This window comes from Tiliqua scincoides, chromosome 1, assembly GCF_035046505.1.
Source record: "Tiliqua scincoides isolate rTilSci1 chromosome 1, rTilSci1.hap2, whole genome shotgun sequence".
Classification (NCBI taxonomy): domain Eukaryota; kingdom Metazoa; phylum Chordata; class Lepidosauria; order Squamata; family Scincidae; genus Tiliqua; species Tiliqua scincoides.
In genome coordinates this window covers 61,271,924-61,295,252 of record NC_089821.1, presented here as the reverse complement: position 1 = coordinate 61,295,252, position 23,329 = coordinate 61,271,924, and the positions used below count along the sequence as shown (strand labels likewise).

General features: G+C 41.8%; 1 protein-coding gene across 2 annotated transcripts in view; it reads left to right on the top strand.

Annotated features, from left to right (window-relative positions):
* The window catches only part of CPT1A (carnitine palmitoyltransferase 1A), a 50,515-nt gene that overhangs the window by 8,287 nt on the left and 18,899 nt on the right, over window positions 1-23,329 (top strand). The window contains exons 2-11 of one of the 2 annotated variants that reach the window (XM_066611148.1): window positions 6,359-6,512; window positions 6,928-7,067; window positions 9,599-9,770; window positions 10,804-10,905; window positions 11,921-12,058; window positions 14,072-14,149; window positions 15,342-15,449; window positions 18,644-18,731; window positions 21,888-22,083; window positions 22,729-22,917. In XM_066611148.1, the coding sequence (XP_066467245.1) occupies window positions 6,372-6,512; window positions 6,928-7,067; window positions 9,599-9,770; window positions 10,804-10,905; window positions 11,921-12,058; window positions 14,072-14,149; window positions 15,342-15,449; window positions 18,644-18,731; window positions 21,888-22,083; window positions 22,729-22,917 (1,352 nt within the window). In that variant the 5' untranslated portion in view covers window positions 6,359-6,371. Of the gene's footprint in view, window positions 1-6,358; window positions 6,513-6,927; window positions 7,068-9,598; window positions 9,771-10,803; window positions 10,906-11,920; window positions 12,059-14,071; window positions 14,150-15,341; window positions 15,450-18,643; window positions 18,732-19,178; window positions 19,264-21,887; window positions 22,084-22,728; window positions 22,918-23,329 lie in introns of both variants that reach the window. The other variant, XM_066611147.1, reaches the window with a different exon arrangement.

Genomic DNA, 23,329 nt, shown 5'->3' with positions numbered 1-23,329 from the left:
ACTTGAAAGTGACTACCATGGCTCCTGTTAATCTTCTCCAGGCTAAACGAACCAAGCTTCTTTTAACCATTCCTAATCTATATATAAAGTTGTTAAAATGTAGCATGAGTGCACACACATAACATTGCAAAGAATTGTGAACACTCCATTTAACAGGTTTCTGTATGACAGACTTCAGAGATAATGGACTCTATTCCAACAGATGTCTGGGCAGCTGTTGAGACACCATTTCTTGTCTCTGAGAAACAAATGTACTGCATTGATTATTATAGCATGCTGATTTAATGCGCATTTTGACATCGACAGGCACTCCTTTCCTCTGCACTAGTCTCTTAAATCAATGATTCACTGTAATTGGTAAAAGGGGAGCAGGTAGAGTTTTTCCCATAAAAATTTTACTTCACTAGACCTGTGCCTGATTATTACACAGTACCTGCTAGAAAACCAAATGAGGAAAATTGTGGTATAGAACATGTAGTTGAGGATCCAAAATTTGTGGTTCAGTAAAGAATTGCAACTGAAAAAGAAGTCTGAAAAACAAGGATTTTTGGTGCATGCATCTTGTACGTCTATGCTGCACTTTCCACAGGGTGTTTGAATTATTTGAGTATGTTATGGATCTTTTCCTATCATTTGAACCTTCTTGGCCTCAAATTTGGAAAACATTGTGGAAATTCTAGCTTTCAGTGGGTATAAACTGACAGAATTAAATTTTTTTTAAATTGGTTGATGTCCTGTAACTGTGACACATTCTTCCCAACCGACCTTTAGAGAAATGTTGTGCAGATCTCCTAGCCCAAGGTCAGCATGTCAGTTGGATACCTAAATTCACAGAGAGAATTACCCATTGTCCCCAAACAATGGAATGAAGTGGCACAATTATGAGTCTCAGTCCTTGGTCAAATAGGGTGGTTCCAGGTTTGACAGGTAGCCTTCTAGCTCTGAGGCTTTGACTCCCTACATAGTATTTTGTGTCTCCTATACTAAAGGTGGCTTTAAAAGGGTAAGCTTAGTGCTTGTTGATCAGGGGCATGCTGGGTTAAAAGATGACCTTTGTTATTGACAGCAGAAATGCCATAAAATATTTGTGTATATTAACAGATTGGCTATTGAGGTGTTTGTTTCAGATATCAGCCTGTTCTGTGTTTTACTGCTGGGTGGTTGCATTTGCATGTTGTGTCTTATTGCAGTGCAGTCAAGTAATGGACAAAGGCTGTGGTTGAATCCAAACTAAATAGCTAAATATATATGATTCCGCTTTTATTTGGTACTGGAGCACAGATTGAATGCCTCTCAGATCTGTTGGAAAGATGGAACAGTTGCAGCTGTTCCTTATGGTACTGCATTGTGTGTCTTCCCCCCCCCCGTGTAATGTATCTATATTTTTTTTAAAAGGACCTGGGATAGAAAACTTCTAAAGCTATATGGATGTTGCCTAGAGAAAGACTTCCCAAACCTTGTTTTTGTAGCTTTTTCTCTTTGTACTATTCCCCAGCAAGGCCTGCACACCAGTACCTTGCTGAGTGATTTCACGGAGTTTCTGCGGTCTTTGCAATGGGAAGAACTGCATTTCTAAATCGAGGCGCATGCTCTGTAATGCTGTGCCCTTTTACCTACTTTTCTGGGCAAACATGTGACTGCTTCAGAAATGTGGAGGCGGGCGAAGTGCTCTGCAGCCGACACTTAAAAACCTCTTTATCGACCAAGAGAATGATCTCAAAAGAGACATTAGGGATGATTTGGATGGGGCTCCTTTCTTCCTTTTTTCTTCTGCTCAACTAGCTGCTCATAATGGTACATGCACATTTCCAAACACACGTTGGACGTAAACTAATGACGCTCATTTTTAAGACGCGTGTGGTGTAGGCACATGTTTCTTTGGCTGTATCCCAATGGTATTTTACAACTCTTGCGTTTGTTTCTGTTAACTGTTCCTGTTGACATAAGCGGCTAGTGAATATTTCCTTCAGGAACTAGTATGGTTGGAAAGAAGCATTCAGTTATGAAGGGAAGAAGGCTACAGCTTCAGTATCTGTCTCTCAGAGTCCTAATTTCACCTTCATGAAGAGTGCAATTTTAATGCTAATGTTCATGCATGCCTTTCTCAGGCTGCTGGCAATGTTTGATGCTCATTTCTAACCAGCCCCCAGTAAAGGGGACCACTATCATCTGAAGAATTCCCCCAACAACTTAAAGCGATAAAGTGCTTCAAACCTGAAGGGTCTGACGTAGAAACAAAGACTTCTGTTTAAACTTGTAACACCTCACTATTGCAAAGCATTTTTTTAAAAATTCTGAATTTGGTATAAAAGAAAGCAGGCCATTTGTTCAATGGCATTAGACATTAGCCCTGATTTGCACATGCAGGCTGATTAATTCAAATCATGCATGCTTCGGAATTCCTCCGTGTATAATATGACAGATTTGTCCTTGTCACTCTCACAGCCACCTTCTTGATGCTTCCTGGCCATCCTCCATATTCTTTCAGGGCTTTATTTCCCATCTCCTGCCTTAACTATGAAGGGTTTCTGTGCCTGACTGATGTGGCAAAGCCACACTGAGATTAGCTTAATCTGCACTAACCTGTTTTAAGTGTATCTGCTACAGCTTTAGGCCATAGTGTAGTGGTAGTAAATAAACTGTGAGACTCTAAGGGCCCAATCCTATCAAAATTTCCAGCATCGCCACAGTCACAATGCAGCCCCAAGGTAGGAGAACAAATGTTTCCATGCTTTGAGGAGGCCTCTGTGTCTGCCTCCCCACTACAGGGTTCAGTGCACACGCCATTGGCACAGCTGCACTGGCACAGTTAATGTTCATTCATCAGTTTGTAAAAAAATAAAACAAATACTGGAGTTTACTAGTTTTTGTCAATGGGGCAGGAATTATCTGTTTTGGATCTGTATTGTGGGCTTATTAATTGATTGCTAGCTACTTTGAAGTCATAAGGAAAAAGGCAGCACATTTTTAAAGTGTCTTTTAAAAGCACAATTATTTTTTTTAAAAAGGTGATAGAACTCTGGAGGATGACAGTTTTGTGATTTCATGGGATTCAGCCAATCAGTGCTGTGTACCACTGGCTTCTACTGCCAACTTGCAAAACTAAATTTTTTTCCTGGGTTGACACTAGAGACCAGAACACAACGCATGTACTTCCAGAGAGGTGCAAATAATGCTTTGCTGTCCCAAGGCACAATCCCGTCTCTAATATGGGTATAATTTAGGATGTTGTAAAATTGTCTGAGAATAATATATATGAAATACCTTGCACTTGGGGCCAATGGTTTACTATTGTCAGTCTTGGCAACAATTTGGGTGTTGTCCTTCTTGGGATACAGAAGTGTGGATGATTTGTACTTGCCAGTCTGGGTTTCCAGACATGTCCACATATGCCTAAGCGCCATTATATGGAGAAAGTTTCTTGACAGTTCTGAGCAGTATCATTATATCTTTGGAGAGGAAAGTTTTCTTTCATCAATTTTCATTGGCTGACTCAATTCAAATCTGTGTATGTCATCCAGTCAGGCTTGTATGATTGCCTAAAAGTTTTTGCTCCAACATGGAATACAGTTGGGAACAATACTGACTTGTCCTTGTGATGAAAATTAATCAAAACTACAAACTGGAAGATGTGTTCCATTTCGCATCTATCCATCAGTTCCTATTCCTGCTTCAGTGAAGTGGGCGCCTCAAACAGCATAAATTATTTTGACACTGCTTTGATAATGTAGGAACCCCAAGGTCTTATGGTAGGGGCTACCAAAAAATGGTCTTTCTCCTGTTCCAAGAGCCCTTGCAATACAGCCATGGGAAGTAGCCGTGTTATCAATTCCCGGCATGTCCTTCTCTTATCTCATGTTACCAGAGTTGTGTGGGAAACCGAACGTTCTTCAGTGGTTCTTTTGCAGTGGAGGTAACAGTGCGCAACATTCTTTCTATATATGTGGGTCTGTTCCACAGGGACTCTTCTATATGTAGTATTTAGGATAGAAACCTTAGTAACAAAGTATTTTAACTTCTTCCTGTCTTTGAGTGTGTGACATTAGTTTGCTGGGCAGTGATTTAACCAAGGACACTTACTGATTTTGTTTCCCTTTCTTTTTCTTGCCCTGCCCTTCTTTGTTTTGCATACATACAAATTCAAAAGACTAGGATGTTTAGCTTGTCCTGGGAAGCAATCTGTTCTGCTTGGTTTTAACCACTTGAGATTAATTTCATTAATGCCACACCAGTCCTACTCCAGTGCCCTGTGTGGATCTTTTCTGTTTAATTGCAATTGATTAGTTTAGAGATAAAAGTATCATCTTGAATGCTAGACAGAGGCATAATTGTAAAATGTAAGCTAAAAAGACGAGTACAGGTCACACCTCATTATCTGCTGGGGTTCTGTGGATAATGGATAACTGGGGTTCTGTGATGGGTTTTGTCCACCCCTAGCGGATAAAAAAATTAGTGGATACCAAATCAGCTTTAAAGAACCACTTCCAGGTTTCTTGCTTCTCTCTTGTCACTCCAGAATGCATTGGTATTGACACTATACCACATTCAGCTACTAGATGGAATAGAATGGAATAATGGAATCTAATGGAATGAAATTATAATTAATAGTGCAAAGGTAGGAAATTGGATTTTGGTGCTTTTTTCCTTGTTACAAGGCATTTAAAGGGGGGGCCTCGGTATCAGTGGTAAGTCAAATCAGTGGATACCAAATCAGTGAATAACGAGGTCCTCCCTGTATTGGTGAACAACAATTAATAAGATAGTTAGATTATGGTGGGCCTCTCCAAACCATGGGCCGGACCTGACGCCCTTGCTATTCCTTCCTCTGCATGAATGGAGTTTACCATTCCACGGGAGTGGCTGCCATTGTCACCACCAGTCTCCCTCCATGTTCACACTGCCCCACTACTCCCGCATTCTGCTGCTTCAGCAGGCTCTGCACCAGGATTTCCTGGTGGTGCACGGGATGGTGCAAATGTGGAAGGAGATCAGCAGCAATAATGGCAGCTTTCACGGTGGAACAGTAAGCTGCAGTTGCATTGGGAAGGCTGTTTGCAGCAAACAGCGATCTCTAGTTTGGAGACTGCTGGGTTATGGTATTATACAAGGAGAAAAAATGTGCTATAGCTTGAATTGATTTAGGCCCGTTCATGGGGCAGGGACTGTGGCTGGGCAGTGAACAGGAACACAGAAATTGCTCTAAAACTCTACTAGTGAGGCATGATGCAATATTCAAGTACTTACCAGTGTGGCAGAGCAGGAAAATCCAGTGTGTGAAATCTGTAGATTAAAATACAAAAACATTTACAAATGTGGTTATAAAGTCTTTTAAAATGACTATAATTTTAAATCAGACTGCATTCATAGACTTGTTCTGTTATCTTTATAATGGGTTTGTTTGTTTTGGCTGCTCTGATTATTCTCACAAAAACATGTGGTTTGAATGCAGGGCTCTGAAGTTCTCTGATTGCATGGAAAAAAACTAATCGAGTTCTTCTTAGTGAGATACTATGATTACTCCAGGGCACAGACCTTGTTATTAATTTACCTTTGGTCGAAAGTATCCTGTTGTAGATGTTACTGTGGGCAACGCTTTTGCTCTTCTTGCATAACATATCTGTGACATGACCTGAGTATAGTATTATAGGAGAAGTGATTGGTGCACATGCAGTAGTCTCGGGGTGGGGTGGGTTGGGGTTGCAAGTTGGTATATCTTTGACCTGCACAGGTTTGCATTAGGTATGTGCTTCCAGTTGTAGATGAAATATTTGAGATCAGTGGTTCCAAAACAGTGGGAAGGAACCAACTGGTGGGTCACGGCCTGATTTTTGGGGGGTCGCTAAAGGGTGATGGAAAGATCAGATGATTAATTACCTTATGGTCCAACTCGGTCGAATTTTCCTGTGCCAGTGCAGCCATGCCAGTGGACTTTGTGCTGCATCCTGTAGTTGTGGGGCAGTCACAGAGGCCTCCTCAAGGTATGGGAACATTTGTTCCCTTCCCTTGGTCTGCACTTTGGTTGGAAAGTTGGATAGGATTGGGCCCTTAAGCTATTCAAAAATCAGATACTATAGCTGCTAACTGCCCTGCAAGGAGCTGAGATCTTGCAGTTTGTAAGCAAGTGTAAATATAGGGAGATAAATGTTTGTGGATCTTTCTTTCTGGTTGTTATTACTAATAAATAAATAAAATATATTTCTTTCTAGATCATTTTTTTTAAAGTCTGGTAAACCTAGGTGGGTCGTGATAGAATGTCATTTTAAAAAGTGGGTTCTGGTGCTAAAAAGTTTGGGATCCACAGTCTTAGATGAAGTTATGAATTATACCAATGTAATGTTTTAATCCTTTTATTTGGCAGATACACATTAACAATGGCAGAAGCCCACCAAGCAGTTGCATTTCAGTTCACTGTAACTCCAGATGGAATAGATCTGCGCATGAGCCATGAAGCTCTCCGGCAGATCTATCTGTCTGGTCTCTATTCCTGGAAGAAGAAATTCATCAGATTCAAGGTAACTAATAGTGCTTTTTAAAAACTGTGCCTGGGACATACTTGCACATGATGCAGAATACAAGGGATGCTGAAACCCTTGTTTACTGTCTGCCCTGAACATAGGAAGTTGGATTCCCAATTCTATCCCCACGCTCTTAATTGACAAAAACTTTAAATAAAAACCAATGAAAACAATATTGGAGCAGTTAAAAGATGTAAAACCAGCAATAATATATAATAAAAATACTGTCATGTAAAAACAGCAACCAATGACCTATAGGGGTTAAATAAAAAAGGGGTCCCTAAGAGTTTTCTCTTTCCTCAAAAGTCAAGTGGAATAAAAATGTTGAAATGATAGTTTAGTGTTTATCCAGGAAATGTGTAATAGTTGCTTCAGGATTCAAATAGTAAGTATAAGTTTCTTGTCTTTCCAGAATGGCATCATCACAGGAGTTTATCCTGCTAGCCCATCCAGTTGGCTTATCGTAGTGGTAGGTGTTATGTCAACGATGTATGCCAAAATAGACCCTTCTTTGGGATTAATAGCCAAAATCAATCGGACCCTTGATACAACGTAAGTAAACTCTACCCTCTTCTCATCTGCCCTCAGTGCACCTAGATTATTTTTCCAGGAATGGTTAAATTCTTTCTCCACCTCTCCTCGAATTTGACTTGGAAGCTCTTTCTGCTACATTTGGGAAAAATAGTTTTCTTACAGTCCAGTCCTACCAAGGGCCATTCTGTAGTGGGTCGAGTGGCATACTCAGGGGGGGCAAGGGTTGCAAATGCCCAGGCGCCAGGAATTTAGGTGCCTAGGGAAGTGGCCCTGCAAACCATTCTCCCCTGCCACTCATTCATCAGCGCAACTGGGAACTGTACAGACAGTGGCTGCACTCTTGCAGTCACTGATAGCACGATTCCGTACCAATCTGAGGGCTGCCCTTCTCTCCTCCCCTTCTTTAAAGGTAAGGAGAGGAGGGCAACCCTCAGATCAGCAGGGAACTGCACCTAAAGTGACTGCAAGAGCGCCAGAGGGCCGCCCTCCTCTTCTCCCCTTTCTTTAAAAGAATGTGTGCTGCTTCTTTAAAGGGGAGGAGAGGAAGGCAGCCCTCAGAATGGCCAGGAAGCTGGCCAGAAGCAGCACGCATCTCCTCTGATTTTGGAGGAGGCGCGTGCCGCTTTCAGCTCTGAGGGAGCCATTTGCACTGCGGCTAGCAGCACAGAAGGCTCCATCGGAGCTTTCTCATGATGCTGGAACGCACCCAGGAGACTTGTGGCACTCACCTCCTGGGCACCTTTCAGCAGCACAGAAAAGCTCCAATGGAGCCTTCCTTGCCACTAGCAGCTGCACAAACCGCTCCATCGAAGCTTGGGCTGCTTCTCCCTCCCCCATTTTTTCAAAATGGGGAACGGAGGAGTCAGCGCGCTGGAGATAACTGCTGTGACGATGATGTCATTGCGGTTACTTCCGGGTCGTGGGCAGCGAATGAGTAAGTGGTCTCTGGTGTGAAAACCATCAGATCTGCCATTGAGTGGGTCTCACAGTTCACTGCCTTGGACTCTGCTGTGGCAGCACAAAAGCTTCACTGCCTTCATGTACAGTGTTGGAAGAAAAGGCCAGTGGTGTGTATGCACCAGACCACTTACAGTGGTGGTGGGGACGGACCATGGGTGATTTGGGGGAAGTTTGGGGTGGGAGAAGGGCAAGGCTGGATCTCAGCAGCAAAGGTGCATGCTGGATCCTGTTCTCTATTTTTCAACTTGCCATGCTCCTTCATCTCCTTGGATGTCAGGTGCATAATTGGCGTGGGGCCAAGGAGACACGTAGGTGGCAGGAAGGCATACCAACGGGTAACTAAAAAAGTTGTTTTTCTTAAACTTCCCTCTAATTGGCTTTCTGGTCACCCCACCACCACATCTTGCAGCACATACTGCATTGGTGCAGCTGCATGCTATAGTATAGTGGGGGATAGGATTTGTTTGCTAGTGTTTCTGGTATTTGTGGGGTTTGGAGACATACAGGTGTGTGGAAGGAGTTGAATTCTGTTCTTGCACGAATTAAAATCTGTGCAACAGAACTAGTCAAGGGTGGTAGTGGAGTGCAATAATGCTTGCTATGTTTGTATGTATTTTATTAGAGTGGTTTCATCCTGCTTTTTTTAGTAAAGGTACTCCAGACAGTTTATGGTTAGAATAAAGCAAGAAAACCAACAAAAAGTGCAGCATGTTCTGTCATCTTTTCCATTCTTCCATTGAAACAAATATGTCTACTTTCATCAGAGAGTCACAGTGAAAAATGTGAATTAAATTTTTAATGCTTAGCACAATGTATGCATTGAAATAAGCTTCAGATAACTATCTTCAGACTTTTCCTGTATTGTCTTCTTGAAAAAGTTTTTGTACTTGGAAAAGGATTGTGCCGTTTATGAGAGTGGTAGATGTGGAAGTGACCTTAGAGAGCATCTAGTCCAACCCACTGCTCAATGCAAGCAACTGCTACAATATCCCTGACAGGTGGCCATTGAAAACTTCCAGTGAGGGAGAGCCCACAACTACACATGGCAGACTGTTTCAGTGCCAGATAATGATGCCTCTAATAATAAGACCCAGCAATGCATTAACTTTTTTTGCAACTGCATCTCACTGGCTTAGTTCAGCTTGTGGTCTACTTAAGGGCCCAACTTATCCAACTTTTCTGCACCGATGCAGCTACAGTGCAGCCCCAAGGCAAGATAACAAATACAGTATTCCCTTATCTTGAGGAGGGCTCCATGACTGCCCCCCCCCCCCACAGGATGCATTTCACATTGTGTTGGCATGGCTGCCTCTGCATTGGAAAAGTTGGACAGGATTGGGTTCTAAGACACCTAGATCTTTTTCACGAGTGCTTTTGCCAAGCTTCGTCTTCCCCCATCCTATACTTGAATAGCCAATACTAACTATGACAGATTGACCTATTGAACAAGTGGCAGCTTTTGTATGTTCAAAGTAGTCATTGTTCATAAGAAACAATTTTCTTCATACACTTTGATAATGAAATCTTTTGCAGAATTCCTGGAATGACAAATGTTCTCTTATAAATACCTTTCTTTTTTTTTTAACTAGTGGCTACATGTCCAACCAAACGCAAAACATTGTCAGTGGCGTTCTTTTTGGGACAGGGCTCTGGGTGGCCCTTATTTACACAATGCGCTACTCTCTGAAGATGCTGCTTTCCTACCATGGATGGATGTTTGCTGAGCATGGCAAACTTTCTACAGGAACCAAGATATGGATGGTAAGAACCTTTTGTCTTTCTCCTATAGTAGCATATGGAGCTGACATGAACCTTGCCTGATCTTATGTGTCTTGTTAGTAACTTTGTTCTCTGTTGGGTTCCTTGAGTGTCTTTCTTCTCCTTCAATGTTTATTTGATACTGAGGGATGTCATTGAGTGGCACTTCCTATCCTTCCAAATTTCATTTCAGTTACTTTCTGGGAGGTGACAGAATGGCTTTTCACTTCAGTGAAGCTTGTCCATTCTTGAGTGCAATATTTGAATAGCTGAATGGTCTACACTGTTGTTATTTCCAGCAAGCACGGCTGTTGAGGACTGTAATATAGGACAGCATTCCAAGGATGGAACACAACAAGCCTTGTGTACCTTGTGCATCATGGGGAAAGTTGTAAGTCCTAAAAGAACTGGGAAGATCACTGTTTCTGTGATCCTCCTTTTAGGACTTTACAACCTTCCCTATGATGCAGGGAAAACCTTTGCTTTTCTGCTATCTTTAGAATAAAGGAAGAAGTGGCTGTGATGTGCTTCAAATGAAGTCTTTATGTGTGAGAAGATGGGAAGAGAAGGAACACTCGTATTTAGTAAATAATTACTTCACAATTCATTTTGTCTTGATCTGGCTTGCAATATAAATACTACACATAGCATGGGGGATATGTTTATGAACACTGTGTGGAACAGCACTGTAGGAGACATCATTAAAGATAAAGCAGGAAACTGACACTGATGTCCCTGCGCTTCCCTAATTCACTTTTCTCACTGGCTACAACAGCTGTCAATCATGCCAGAACTAAGAGCACTGTAAAGAATTAGCATTATATTGACTATAAAAGGACTTTAGATGCAATATAAGGCAATTGATTAACAACTGATTCATGTCTGAATCTGCTCTTTGATGGCTGTCTTCCAGAAAAGGCTAGACATTTATGGAGGGGAGCATGGACGCTTATTCTGCTGTTCTGTAGTCTGCCAAACTTTCTTAAGCTATGTTTTCTTTACGGAAATGTGTGATATTATTGTTCTTTCATTTTAGGCACTGGTGAAGCTTTTCTCAGGTCATAAACCAATGTTGTACAGTTTCCAGACATCTCTGCCACGACTTCCTGTTCCAGCTATTAAAGATACAGTAAATAGGGTGTGTTAAAATATTCTGAAACTTCCCTCAGTTATTAAATTCAAATGGAATATAAACCTTGATTGCTCTGCTGGAAAAAATGTGTATGTAAAATTGACATATGTACAGTCACCTATTATGAAATCATGAATAGTAAAATTTAGGTTGCCACACCTTTCATTTATATATATAGTATTTATAACCCTAAGAGTGGGATATTAAAAGGCTTAACATTCCTTTGTCTTTATCTTTCTCCCTGCATTGTGTAATCTTTGAATGGTTTAGAATCCTAAGGTTATTTCCCTCATTGGGCTTTGTTCTTAGTTTTAATATACAAAGTACTAATATGTCATTGTATTAGATGTTTGTAGTATTGTTGTTTTTCAAATGTAGGATGGCTTCTTAACATTTTTGTGATCAAAGCCACACTCTGTGAATATAAGTTTCCTTCAAAAATGAAAGGCACATTCCACTTGCCTAATCCTCCTTTCATTCACAGAATGCACTTCCATTTATGGAAATATTACTTTGAATTCCACCCATAAGCGTGGGGCATTTCAGAATTTTGAAAAGGGAAACAAATCAAAGTAGTAGGGTCAACTCCTAAAACAATCTGTATCTTAAGGCAGGATTTGGCAATCATAGGGGCCAAACATCAGGTCAATAATAAGAATGCATTCACATTCAAAATGCATTCAGAAAAAAGAGATGGGGCACATATGTAAGATGAGTGCTACTGCCAGCTCCTTTCTCTAGTCCCAGTGGCCTGGAGTTCGGGCTTGCAGTTACTATAGCATCCAAATTCAGTCTGTTCAGACTATAGTATAAGGACAGCAGTATGATTTGATTTAAATGATACGCGCTAAGTCCACTTAACCTGGAAAGGGTTTATTCATCACACCTTGTAACATTGGTTGCTGCTGCTTCGTGGAAAGTACCATTTGCTGACTATGTGTGCAGGGGAGGGGTGGGGGCAAGAAAGAAGTGATTTTGGGGAATTCTGCTCTATGACCAATTCTGTTCTTACCAATTCCAGTATTTGGAGTCAGTTCAACCACTTATGAACAAAGAAGAGTTTAAAAGAATGGAAGCTCTTGGTAAAGACTTTGCAGTAAATCTGGGACCAAAACTACAGTGGTATTTAAAGTTGAAATCCTGGTGGGCTACAAACTATGTAAGTGTATGAATTGAATGTTTTTTGTGAAAGCATGTTTAAATGTCTCTTAAATATTTCTTCATTCTTGAATTTAAGTTGTCCCAGAAGTTCTCTTCTTTAAAGAGAAGTTGCCGCAAAAGCAAAAGTTGCTTAGTATTTTGATGCATCCTATTTTTAGAGATTGTCATTCTTTGTTGACTGCAGAAGCTGGTGATAGTCAAGCCCTTAGAAGGTTGCTCACTTCTAAGTACTCCCCATGTCACACGCACAATCGATTCTAGTCTAGCTGCTAGGAACAGTCATGAGTACTTAAACTGGCCCATAGTAAGTTACTAGTTTGGATACAGAAACCACAGATCTGGGAACCTCCCCCCTTTGTGTCCATTAACACGTTATTAAGCCTTACCAAGGCAAAAATCTGCTAGCTTATACACATCTCTATAAACCTACAGGCTTTGCTTCCTGTTGACCTCATTCAAATTTTTTCAAGTGTTCCAGCTGCTGGGAGGCAGCCTGCAAGGCACTGTAAGCCTGTAGGCTTATAGTGAGGTGTATAAGCAAACAGATATTTGCTTTGGTAAGACTTTAAAAACGCATGGATTGCAGGGTTTTTTTGTCTACCCCAGACTGGCGAGGGAGGGAAGGTATATTCAGTAGGTTTCATGAATTAAAAATTGGTCACTGTGGGCGCTGGCCCAGGAGGGTCACAAATGTACTGTAAGGCACGTTTGCGCTGCCTCGGGAGAAAGCCGGGCCAGCACTCAGAGGTGTGCTGGCCTGCGGAGGCTGACACAAGCCTCCACGCCAGCTTCCTAAATGAGGCTTGCATCTGCCCAACTGGGCCGACACAAGGCTCTGGGGTGGGCAGGAGGGAGGCGTTCCTGGGTGGGGGCAGGGAGGGCAGTGGGTGGCCCCAGGGACTGGCAGATGGGGAATTGGAGGTGGGGCTGGGATCTGGGAGTTATGCTGGATCCCAACTCCTGTTCCCAGGGAGATCAGAGCAGGTTCAAGCTGCTCTGCTCTCCTCAGACTTGTGCCACCTCAGGAGGTGGTGCACATCCAAGGAGACCCATTGGGGCAAGGGTGACTTACCCAGGGGTAAGGGGAAAAGTTTCCCCTTGCTTCTGGCTGAGCCGCCTTGGGCCTGTATCCTGTGCTGGATACAGCACAAGACTCTTGGCTTGCCTGTTCCAGCACAGGATAGGATTACACCCTGTGTTTAATAAAGTAGCACAAGCTAAACCCAGTTGCAATCTGGTGTCTTCGCTGGGGGGTGTGAGCAAAAATAGAGTACTGGATACAGAGAGGTGGCAGTGAGATGCAAGTGTCTTGTTGTTGTGTGTGTTCCCTGGGAGAGCTGTGAGATACAGGAAGCTGGACTAGATGGGCCGTGGGCCTGATCCAGCAGGGCTCTTATGTTCTTAATGCATTAATGGGTGCGAAGGGGATGAATCTGCAGATAATTGAATCTGCTGATATGTTGAATCTGCAGATATGGGAGCCCACCTTTATATGACAAGCCAGTCTGGTATTTCACTGTACTACTGACATTCTTAGGTTATTTTCTGGCTGTTGTGTCCTTATGTTTGCTTCAATAACTGCACCACACATTAGAAACTGAGAAACTGCTCCTCAATGAATTCTGAGGGTGGTCTTGATTTCTTGGTGTGATCTTGGCCACTCCTTAAAACTCCTCAGACAAGGTACTGACTACATGAGTCTCTGCTTGTTTTCCAACCTGCATCTGTCATCCATCTCTCAGTATTAATTACCAAAGAAATTGCCACTCAGCTGGCCTGCATAATTCTCATCAGTCAGAGGGAAAAAGGCTAGTGTCCACTCATCTGACTTGCAGATATTTATTGCTAATCAGTCTGATCTTGCAACAAACCCTGAGGTTGTGTTGAATTCATTTTCAAAAGCTAATTGTCTATTGTGCCCATGTGGGCTGATGTTCTAATGATCAGAGGTTTTTGATTAAATGGTGACTTTCACAGATTAATAATTTGATCCTGTTTGTTCTTGTTGTAGGTGAGTGACTGGTGGGAAGAATATATTTATTTAAGAGGACGTGGGCCTATTATGGTTAACAGTAATTACTTTGCAATGGTGAGTAAATGGTGTAGTTCTGTGGATATTTCACACAGAGCCACTACTTCTAGGGCATCCAATTCAATCAACTTACGATGTTGCCTTGTATCGTTTTCGTTGAAAACGTGAAGCCATAAATCAGCAAAAATGTCACCAATCCACCATGTGCAACATATGCACTGGGATATACATGTCATGGGTTGCTGGTATGATCAGGGGCAACCAGTGGGAGAATGAGCTTGTTCCCCTTGTGCTGTTGGAAATAGCTTTTCCTTTCATTCTTCTTATGGGAAGAGGAAATTGGTTTCTCTGGGCCAGTTTTTCTCTCCTTTCCCACCCCTATGCTTGTGGACTTTGTCAAGAGGGTGGGGAATTTGTTTGTTCTCTCTGACCCTATGGCTGGACAGTGTGATTTAGTAAATAGAGTATTGAGCTTAGACCTGGGTTCTTAGCTTGACTGATTTGACCTGGGTTCAAATTCTCGCTCTGGGTGAAGTTTACCGGGTGACATTGAGCCAGTCATTATCTTCAATTCTAATCTACCCCACAAAGTGGTTAGGCTAAAATGAAGGTGACTTGGGAAACCTTGTACACTGCTCTGATCTCATCGGAAGAAGGCAGGAGAAAATTGTAATATATTCTACCACCTTCCATCTGTTTGATTTGCACTTCTGTCATTGTCAAGGATTGTAATTGTTTTTTCACTTGTTTGTGTGCAGCCGTTGTCAGGATGGGAGGGGGGTGGAGATATTCTACAGTGTAACATTTCCCTGCATATCTAGGAAGTCCTGCAAGGATTCAGAAATACCTGTCTGGGGGCAACCCTTTTGCAGTGCCCTACTGGTAAGCATGGGGTCACCAAGATTGCAGTTAGGATGTCCTTTGAAGGGAAATAACATTTCTCAAGGGCATTCATTGAAAGCCATACTAGCCTATAGTCCCACACCCAGTTGTGCATGCTTGCAGCAAATGATGTGAGTGGGTTTTTAGCACACGTGACTAGGTATGCAAGTATAGCTACAGTCTATGATCTCGCCAACTAGAATCATGAGCACACCTGGTGCAATCATTTTGTGAGCTACATAAAGTGAAAACATGCATATGTGGAGTTTTTCCTCCCTTGGCTAACTATGAGACTGCAAGCATTTGGCAGGTCTTTAGCATGAGCATGGTACAACTTTATTAATGTCTGCTTCTTTCATCTTTTTAGGACTTCCTGTATTTTACTCCCACTACTGTGCAGGCAGCTAGAGCTGGCAATGCTATCCATGCCATCCTGTTATATAGGAGGAAATTGGACAGACAACAAATTAAACCAGTATGTGCATTTTCCTGAAATAGTTATAAATTTGGATCTTCTCTGTCACATCTGTTTTCTGTTTGAAAAGTAACTGGGGGTGGGAGATAAGTGAAGCTTCCTCATGGTGTAAAATTGGTGTGTCCAAGATATGACATATCCACCATACTTAAAAGTGTATTCCATTATGAATCATGTGCAATCCTATGCATGTTTACTCAGAAGTAAATCCCACTGAGCTCAATGGAGCTTACACAGCTAAATGTGTGAAGGATTGCACCCTGAATGAAGTTACTGAATAACCTGGGGACCACATTGAAGCTGGTTTTTCATTTTCATCATGAACAAGTCACTGTGGCTCATTGCTTAAGTTTCTGCTATTTTCTGCCTCTTATTCAACGTGGTTTTTTAAAAATTTTATCCAGTTGTTTAAGTTTGTACCTGTCATTACTAAGCACCTTGAATACTTTTGAGGGGTGCTTAGGCTTTTCAGAAGGGTTCTGGTGTGCACATATTCACAATAATTCATGAAAATTGTGAATGACAGTCAGATCAGGTAGCTAATGAAATCACTCTTAGGGAGCAATCCAAACCTGCGCTGGAGCAGGCAAGCCAGGAGGCTTGCGCTGCATCCAACGCAGGTTCGTTGGCTGCAGTGGCTCAGCCAGGGGCAAGGGGAAGCTCTTCCCCTTACCCCTGGGTAAGGGCTGCTGTCCCCAATGGGTCTCCTTGGACCTGCGCCAAGGAGGTAGCACAAGTCCGAGGAGAGCAGAGCAGGTTGAAGCCGCTCCGTTCTCCGTGGGGATGGGGGTTGGGATCAGGCATAACTGCTGGATCCCAGCCCCACCCTTGGCTCCCTACGCACCTGCCCCCAGGGCCGCCCATTGCCTGCCCTCCCCGCCCAGAAATGCCCCCTCTTGCCTCCTCCCCACCCCCACGCCTACCATTGCTGCTTGTGTCGGCGCAGGCCAGCGCGGCTTCCTCCCACGGAGGCGCAAACATGCTTTACATCATAAGGAGCAGTTAGGATTGCGCCCTTAGTTACAGTGAAGCTCAGTGAAATCTGTGTGGTTTTTTAAACCTTTATCCCATATGGTTATGGAAGTCTGTGTTTTTTTTAACCTTTATTCCAGTTCAGGTTGGAAAAATATTGGCTGTGCAATCTATGTATGAAATATTCCATATGGTTATAACTTATTTCTATGTATGTATTTTATTGTTATGAATGAAGGACCCAAACAGCATTTCTGATTCATTGATTTTGTGACATAATTGCATTTTGATCTATTTTATATTAGATATGAATTTACAATGCTCTATGTACTATGTATCTGTCACCCCTCTCCTCTTTCTCTTCAGTTTCAACTCTTACTTTATATTTCTTCATAGGAGGCATTTCGGCACCCTTTTTCTGGTACTAGAAATGTGGTGTTCTACAATATCATATCCTGTTAAAGGCTATTGAAAATGGTGTCTCTTATTGGTAAAGAGATGGTGTATAAAGAATCAAAACCTGAGTGATAGCCCCCACTTCAGTTGATGTGAGCTTAATGTGCTATTATCTTGGAGGGCAGAGGAAGGAAGAGTTTTGGAATGAATTTAGAAGTTTAAGCATACCTAGGGGAATTGCCATAGACTAGAGCAGCGGTTTTCAACCGCTGTGACGTGGTCACTGGTGTGCTGTGAGGCTGCCTCAGGTGTGCCACGGGATCAGAGGAGGCAGGCAGCAGCTACACGCCCGCGTGTGGGAGAAGTGGCTGCTCTGAGCCTCCCGCGGCAGGGAGAACAAGCAAGGGAGCAGCCAGGGAAAGGGCTGGTCACGGCTGCTTTGCATCCCATGCAGCAGCTGAAGAGTCCACTTGGAGCTTGCCCCTGCTACTGAGCACGACTCAGACTGCAACCTGATTGTCACTTTCCTGGGATTAAGCCCCATTGGCTACTATGGGGCCTACTTCTGAGTAGACATGCATAGGGTTGGGCACGAAGGCGGTTGTTGCTTGCCTGTGTGCTGATTGCCCAACCAGAGAAGCCCAGAGGAGCCAGGATGTGGAGTGAGTGAGAAGAGGGAGCCAGAAGCTGCAAGTAGGTACACAGCGAGCGAGTCTGCTGAGGCCCCCTACCTAAGGACTGGCTGGCTGAAAAGGGTTCCTGAAAGTCCCTTTTCCTTGCCAGTTTGCCTGCAATTCCCCTAAGCGACCCTCCCTGCACTTTGGGGCTTTTAGAGGAAAGGTGCTGGGCCGCAGTCCTATCCACACTTACCTGGGAGTAAGCCCCATTGACTGTAATGGGATTTTCTTCTGAGCAGGCATGCATAGGATTGGGCTTTTGGTTGCACTCTTCTTTCTCAAATACACAAGCAGGTAATTGGCATTTCTCTCCTCTTCTCCCCCACCCCACCCCTTCCCCAGGGATATTCCCCCCCATCTCACAATCACAGGTAGCAACTATCTTACTGTCTCTCCCCCACTTGTCCACACCTTCCAAAGATACAGAATCACTGACTCACATTCTCTCTCTCTCTCTCTCTCTCTCTCTCTCTCTCTTTCTCTCCCCCACCCCCAGTTTAATCCTGTACTTGTTTCAAGCATGTCTCCTCACTGCCCCTCACCCACTATGTGATCAACCTGCCCTGTCCTTGCCAACACTTTCTGGCACTTTTGATAAGAATTTGAACATAGGATTTTTCCTCCTTTTCAGAAACCACATACACTTCTCTTTCCATGCTTCTTGTCAATTTTTTTTTGTCATGTAATGATTTAATTGTATTAATTTTATTAATTCAAGATGAACTGTAATGTAGTAATTTAATGTAAGTAAAAAACTGGTAGTGTGCCTTGACAATTTTAGTGACTTGTCAGTGTGCCGTGAGCTGAAAAAGGTTGAAAATGGCTGGACTAGAGAAAGGTCCAGGAACATAAAAATGAAAGGGTTTTGGAAACCAAAATTCTGAAATCTGCTTCAATGACAGTATTGCCTACTGAGAAATTGCAACACTGTGTACATGAAATAAGCATGTGCTTGGAATATCACAGATAGTGAATGGCATCCAATATTGGTTCACTTTCTTCTCAGGGAAGTGATTTCTGCATAGTCAGTTCACCCCTTGTGTGAAATGACCCTAAGTGTCTTCTGACATCTCTGACCCTCATGTATCTTTTTCTCTCACATGCTAACAATATTAGTATAACACAATTGTAACGTTATTTGTGGCATAGATTCTTCTGATGGGATCCACAGTTCCACTCTGCTCAGCTCAATGGGAGAGGATGTTTAACACCTCCCGTATGCCAGGAGAGGAAACAGGTAAGAAGAACTAACTGAAGACAAAGAACGTCAGAACACCCAAAGGATCTGGAAAAACAGCCAGAGTGTTCTAATAACAAACATTCATATCCACAGTGTGTAACCAAAGGAAGACAGAGTGAACTGTACACTTTAAATAGGTGGTAGCTACTGAAGAAACTTAAATGGTGGTTCAGATATGCTCAGTGCATAATAGAAAAGCACTTAAAGTTCTTTACTGACACATTTTGCCTTTTCTTTCCTCTTTTTTTTTTAAAAAGCTGCTCCTGAGAAATGATCTGCCACCTGGTTGGATTTTTTCATGTGATCACTTCCATTTTTGTTTTCATTCTTGTGGATCATCTTGGCTTTCATTGCCTTGTTAACCTTCGTGGGAGTTCATGCGTTCCATACGCCCTCGTTCTGAAATCTTTGTGAGGTTTTTTGACTTTCCTTTTTTCCTTTCAGCTTATGATTTACAATACCGTCCCAATGTGCTCTTCTCAGTATGAACGTATGTTCAACAGTAGTCGTATACCGGGCACAGAGACAGGTACAGTGTTAGTCCTGTCAGTGTATTTGGCCCCATTGGCATTCTGATTTTTTTGTGTATGTAACAGATTTCTTCAGCTTATAATGTCTGCATATTTGGTGAGGCCGTATGATTTTTCTAACAGAAAAATCGCTGTGATTGTGCTATCAAATTCAGTTCTTTAAAGTTATGAACCATTTCAATATTGTGGCAACTTGCTGCTAAGTGGATTAGTGTGGGGATTTAATGAATAGTGAGAGCTTGATCCAAGCATCTGTTCCCATTGGTTGCCATGTGTCAGAAACCTGTGTGATGTGTTGTGTTGTGTGTGTTTTTCTGGACAGATGTTTTGAAAAATTTAAAACTATTTACTTAGTTTTCTGTACTGGTTTTCTGCTGTCAAAGCAGCACTCAAAGCCGTATGCATCAAACAAAACAGTAATGACAACAACATAAAAAGTCAGATATACATACTTTAAAAACATCTTTTAAAATGTTAGCAGTTTCTAGAAATATTATGCTAGAATAATGTAGAAAACCTTCAACTATGATATACTGCTTTCCTTAAGAGACAGGTTTTGACTCGCCACCAAAACATCTAGAGAGGTGTCCAGATGAACTTCAGGCAAAGCACTTTTCAGAGTATGAGTGTCACCACAGAAAAGGCCTTGCAACTCTGTGCCATTGTGAATCTCCCTTTGTTGTAAATCAGAACACAGAGCATTATCTCTCCTGCAGATTTCAGGGAGTGAGGAGAAACATTTGGAATGATGCAGATGCATCCATTGTATAAAGTCATCAAGTGGGATGAAGTAAGGGAAAGTTCTTCAGAACTGACCAAACATATTTCTTTATCTTCTACTGATGGTGTTATTAAACCAGCAATAAAGAATTTGAATACAAAATAACTCTTTGTGCAAAGAGATTGGTTATACTTTCTAGTATTGTGTGTTTACCAGTATGGGACACAATTGGAAAAACAAGATCTAGGTGAAATTATCTGAGAACCATTTGAGTGGTTATGCTTTTTTGATGTTTTTTCTTTCTTTTGTTTGCTTCATGTACAATCAATTGAGCTGTAACATAGTGGGGAGAATATAGTGTGATTCTCTCCACACCCTTCCATGCATGTATGATAGGGCTCAGGGGCTTGCTCCCTTCACTGACCATTTTATGTCATCTTGTTTGTTCTGTTATACAGACTATATTGAAGAGGTAGGAGAAAATACAGCTGCAAAACTAGAGTAGGCATGGTGCATATGGGTGAAAGGAAATTACAGTTAACAAGAAATAAACTCTGTCGGGGGAAAGAGACAGATGATGGATCTGCTTTGAGGGGAAGATAATTTTGTGCATGTTCTGATGTGGAATAATAATCAATGAGGAATAATTTAGTGAGGCAATCCAACATAGTTTCCATCAAACATTGAAACAGACTCAAATGGTTCATATGCTTTCCTGAATTGGACCATGCAGAAATATCAAGTAATGCTTCATAATGTAACCATTAATTCAGCTGGAACAAATCTTCAACATTTTGCCCATTTTTTTCTTAATTTCCTTGAGTGAATTTACCTTTGGAATATTCTTAGTCAATAAGATTGCTACTAATGTCCTCAATAATACTCCCTCTGTCTCATTTTTCTGAAGCTTTGTTCAGCATGTACTGCTTTGGCAATGAAAAATGATTATCAAGTTTTGATGCTAAATTATCTGCTGGCATTATTTTGAAAACAATACTTGCTCTGTATGATAGCTAACTCATAGGTTACTCTTCTGCATCCTAGGGAAAGGTTTGGCATTTGCACTTGTTTGTTTCCATAGCATGAATGTGGTGATATTTACATTGCTTGATTGAGAAAACCTAGAATATTCCTAAGATATGTAGTTTTGCCTCTAGTGATAGTTGAATTCTCCTGTCCTATGTCAAAGCCAAGCATGTCAGAGAAGTGTAGAGAGCTTGCTTTTATCCTGAGGTGGTAAATTTTTGATGTGGGACAGGGCTTTCACATGTGGGTCACTTCCAAACAAAATTTTTCCTATTAAAAAATAGACCAGTAGAATCCAATGAGAGAGCCTGGCTGCTTCAGCCAACAGATATTGGATTTCTTACTACAAGTAAGGGAGTACTACAAGTAAGGGAGTACTCCCTTACTACAACAAGGGAGTAGCTAGCAGGAGTGCAAAGTTAAGGGCATGTGCAAGCCTGTTGGGTTTGTTTACATTAAAATTTCTGCAGTTGAGCCTACTCAGCTTCTCAATAGGCTCTGTTCAACTCGGTCATCCCGCAGCATTGCAGCCTTGTCCTATTTAGTTGTTTTGATGCCAAAATGCAGATTTATATAAGGAAATGGAAGGCATTGCAAAGAGAGCTGGAAATGCACAATACTGGCACTCATAAGACATTACAAAATTGAGAGTATCATTGGGCTTGTAAAGAGCAACTTTATTTGGTGCAGGTTTAGAATGTTGAGCATCTTCTTCAAGAAGAATACATTGATGTACGAACAGTGTGTGCCTATAAACACATATAAAGTAAGTAAATGGATTTGGTGTGATGAACTGATGTAATTTGGAGCTGAGCATTCTATAAGGTTACATTACTGAAATCTTACTCATTTCAAAACTTTGGATTGCAATTCTAGACACTGTTCAGCATATTAAAGACATCAAACACATTGTTGTGTACCACAAAGGATGCTATTACAAAGTGTGGCTATTCTACGATGGCCGATTGCTGGCACCTCGGGAAATTGAACAGCAGATGCAATGGATTCTAGATGACAAATCAAAACCCCAGCCTGGTGAAGAGAAATTAGCCGCTCTTACTGCAGGTGACAGGTATGAACTGTTGTGGTGTTGGGCATTGTACTAATTATAAAGGCAGTTTTCATTGGCTTTCACTGACAGTTTTTTTTAACTGTAAATAGCACATCTGGGGCAAACAATCTGCAGAGGGGACGCAGTGGGGGCCAAGTAATAACTCCCCCAGTGGCTTTGCAGTCCCCCTCCCCAGTAGTTAAAAGTAAAACAAAGGCCAAAGTTGTACGGTTTTTGTAATGTATAATTCGGTCCCAAGTTGAACAGGAATTTCCATGTTCACATAATGCATTATATGTAAAGATAGGGGGTGCAGAAGTTTGAAACCTGCTTCTGATACTGCTGCACTTAGGACATATTCAGATTATCTTTTCCACCAAGACCTCTGAGAGACACTACTATACAGTGCATTGTTTTAAAGCTGTACATCAGTTTACACATGATAAATGTGCTTTGTTCATCTTCCATTTTCAAACTATGGAACTTGTTGGTTCTCAATGTTTGTGGGATCTATAGCTGTGGCTAAAACAGAATAAAGTTTTCTGTTACTTTATTAGGAACAACTTAAATCTGCTAAAATTATGGTACCCCTTTTAAATAGATGATTGTAAGGCATGACATTCATTCACTTTACACTGTATCTATACATTCATGTTCTTGCTGCAGAGTGCCTTGGGCAAAAGCTCGTCAGACATACTTTGCACGTGGAAAGAACAAGCAATCTTTAGATGCCGTTGAAAAGGCAGCTTTCTGTGTGACTTTGGATGACACTGCTCAGGGTTATAGGGAAGATGATCCAGTGACATCAATGGACTCCTATGCAAAGGCACTTTTGCATGGCAAATGCTATGACAGGTACATTGAGTATGGGAAATAAAGTGTTAGTCATATCCATCATATATTTTTCACTATACGTGTTTCTGATTACCCTTTTCAGTAGGTCAAGCTTTATTTTGTATCCTAAAATTTATTATTACACAAATAAACAGATTTTCTGTTCGTACTGTGTCTGTGGGTAGCGTAACTTTAATACAGTTTCTTATACACTTCCCCCAAAGAATGCGTGGAATACCTTTTTTGACCTCTTCCTTTTTTTTTTTTTTGTTAAGAAGTGAAGGGATGTTTGTAGATGTGCCTAACAGCACTTCACAGAAAGTTACAAAGTACAAGCGTATATGTGTTTGTGACGCATGACCTGTCTTCTCCCCCACCACCTTTCACATAGTTTTCCTTATTTTTGGACACATTTAACTTCCCAGAAGCTCCA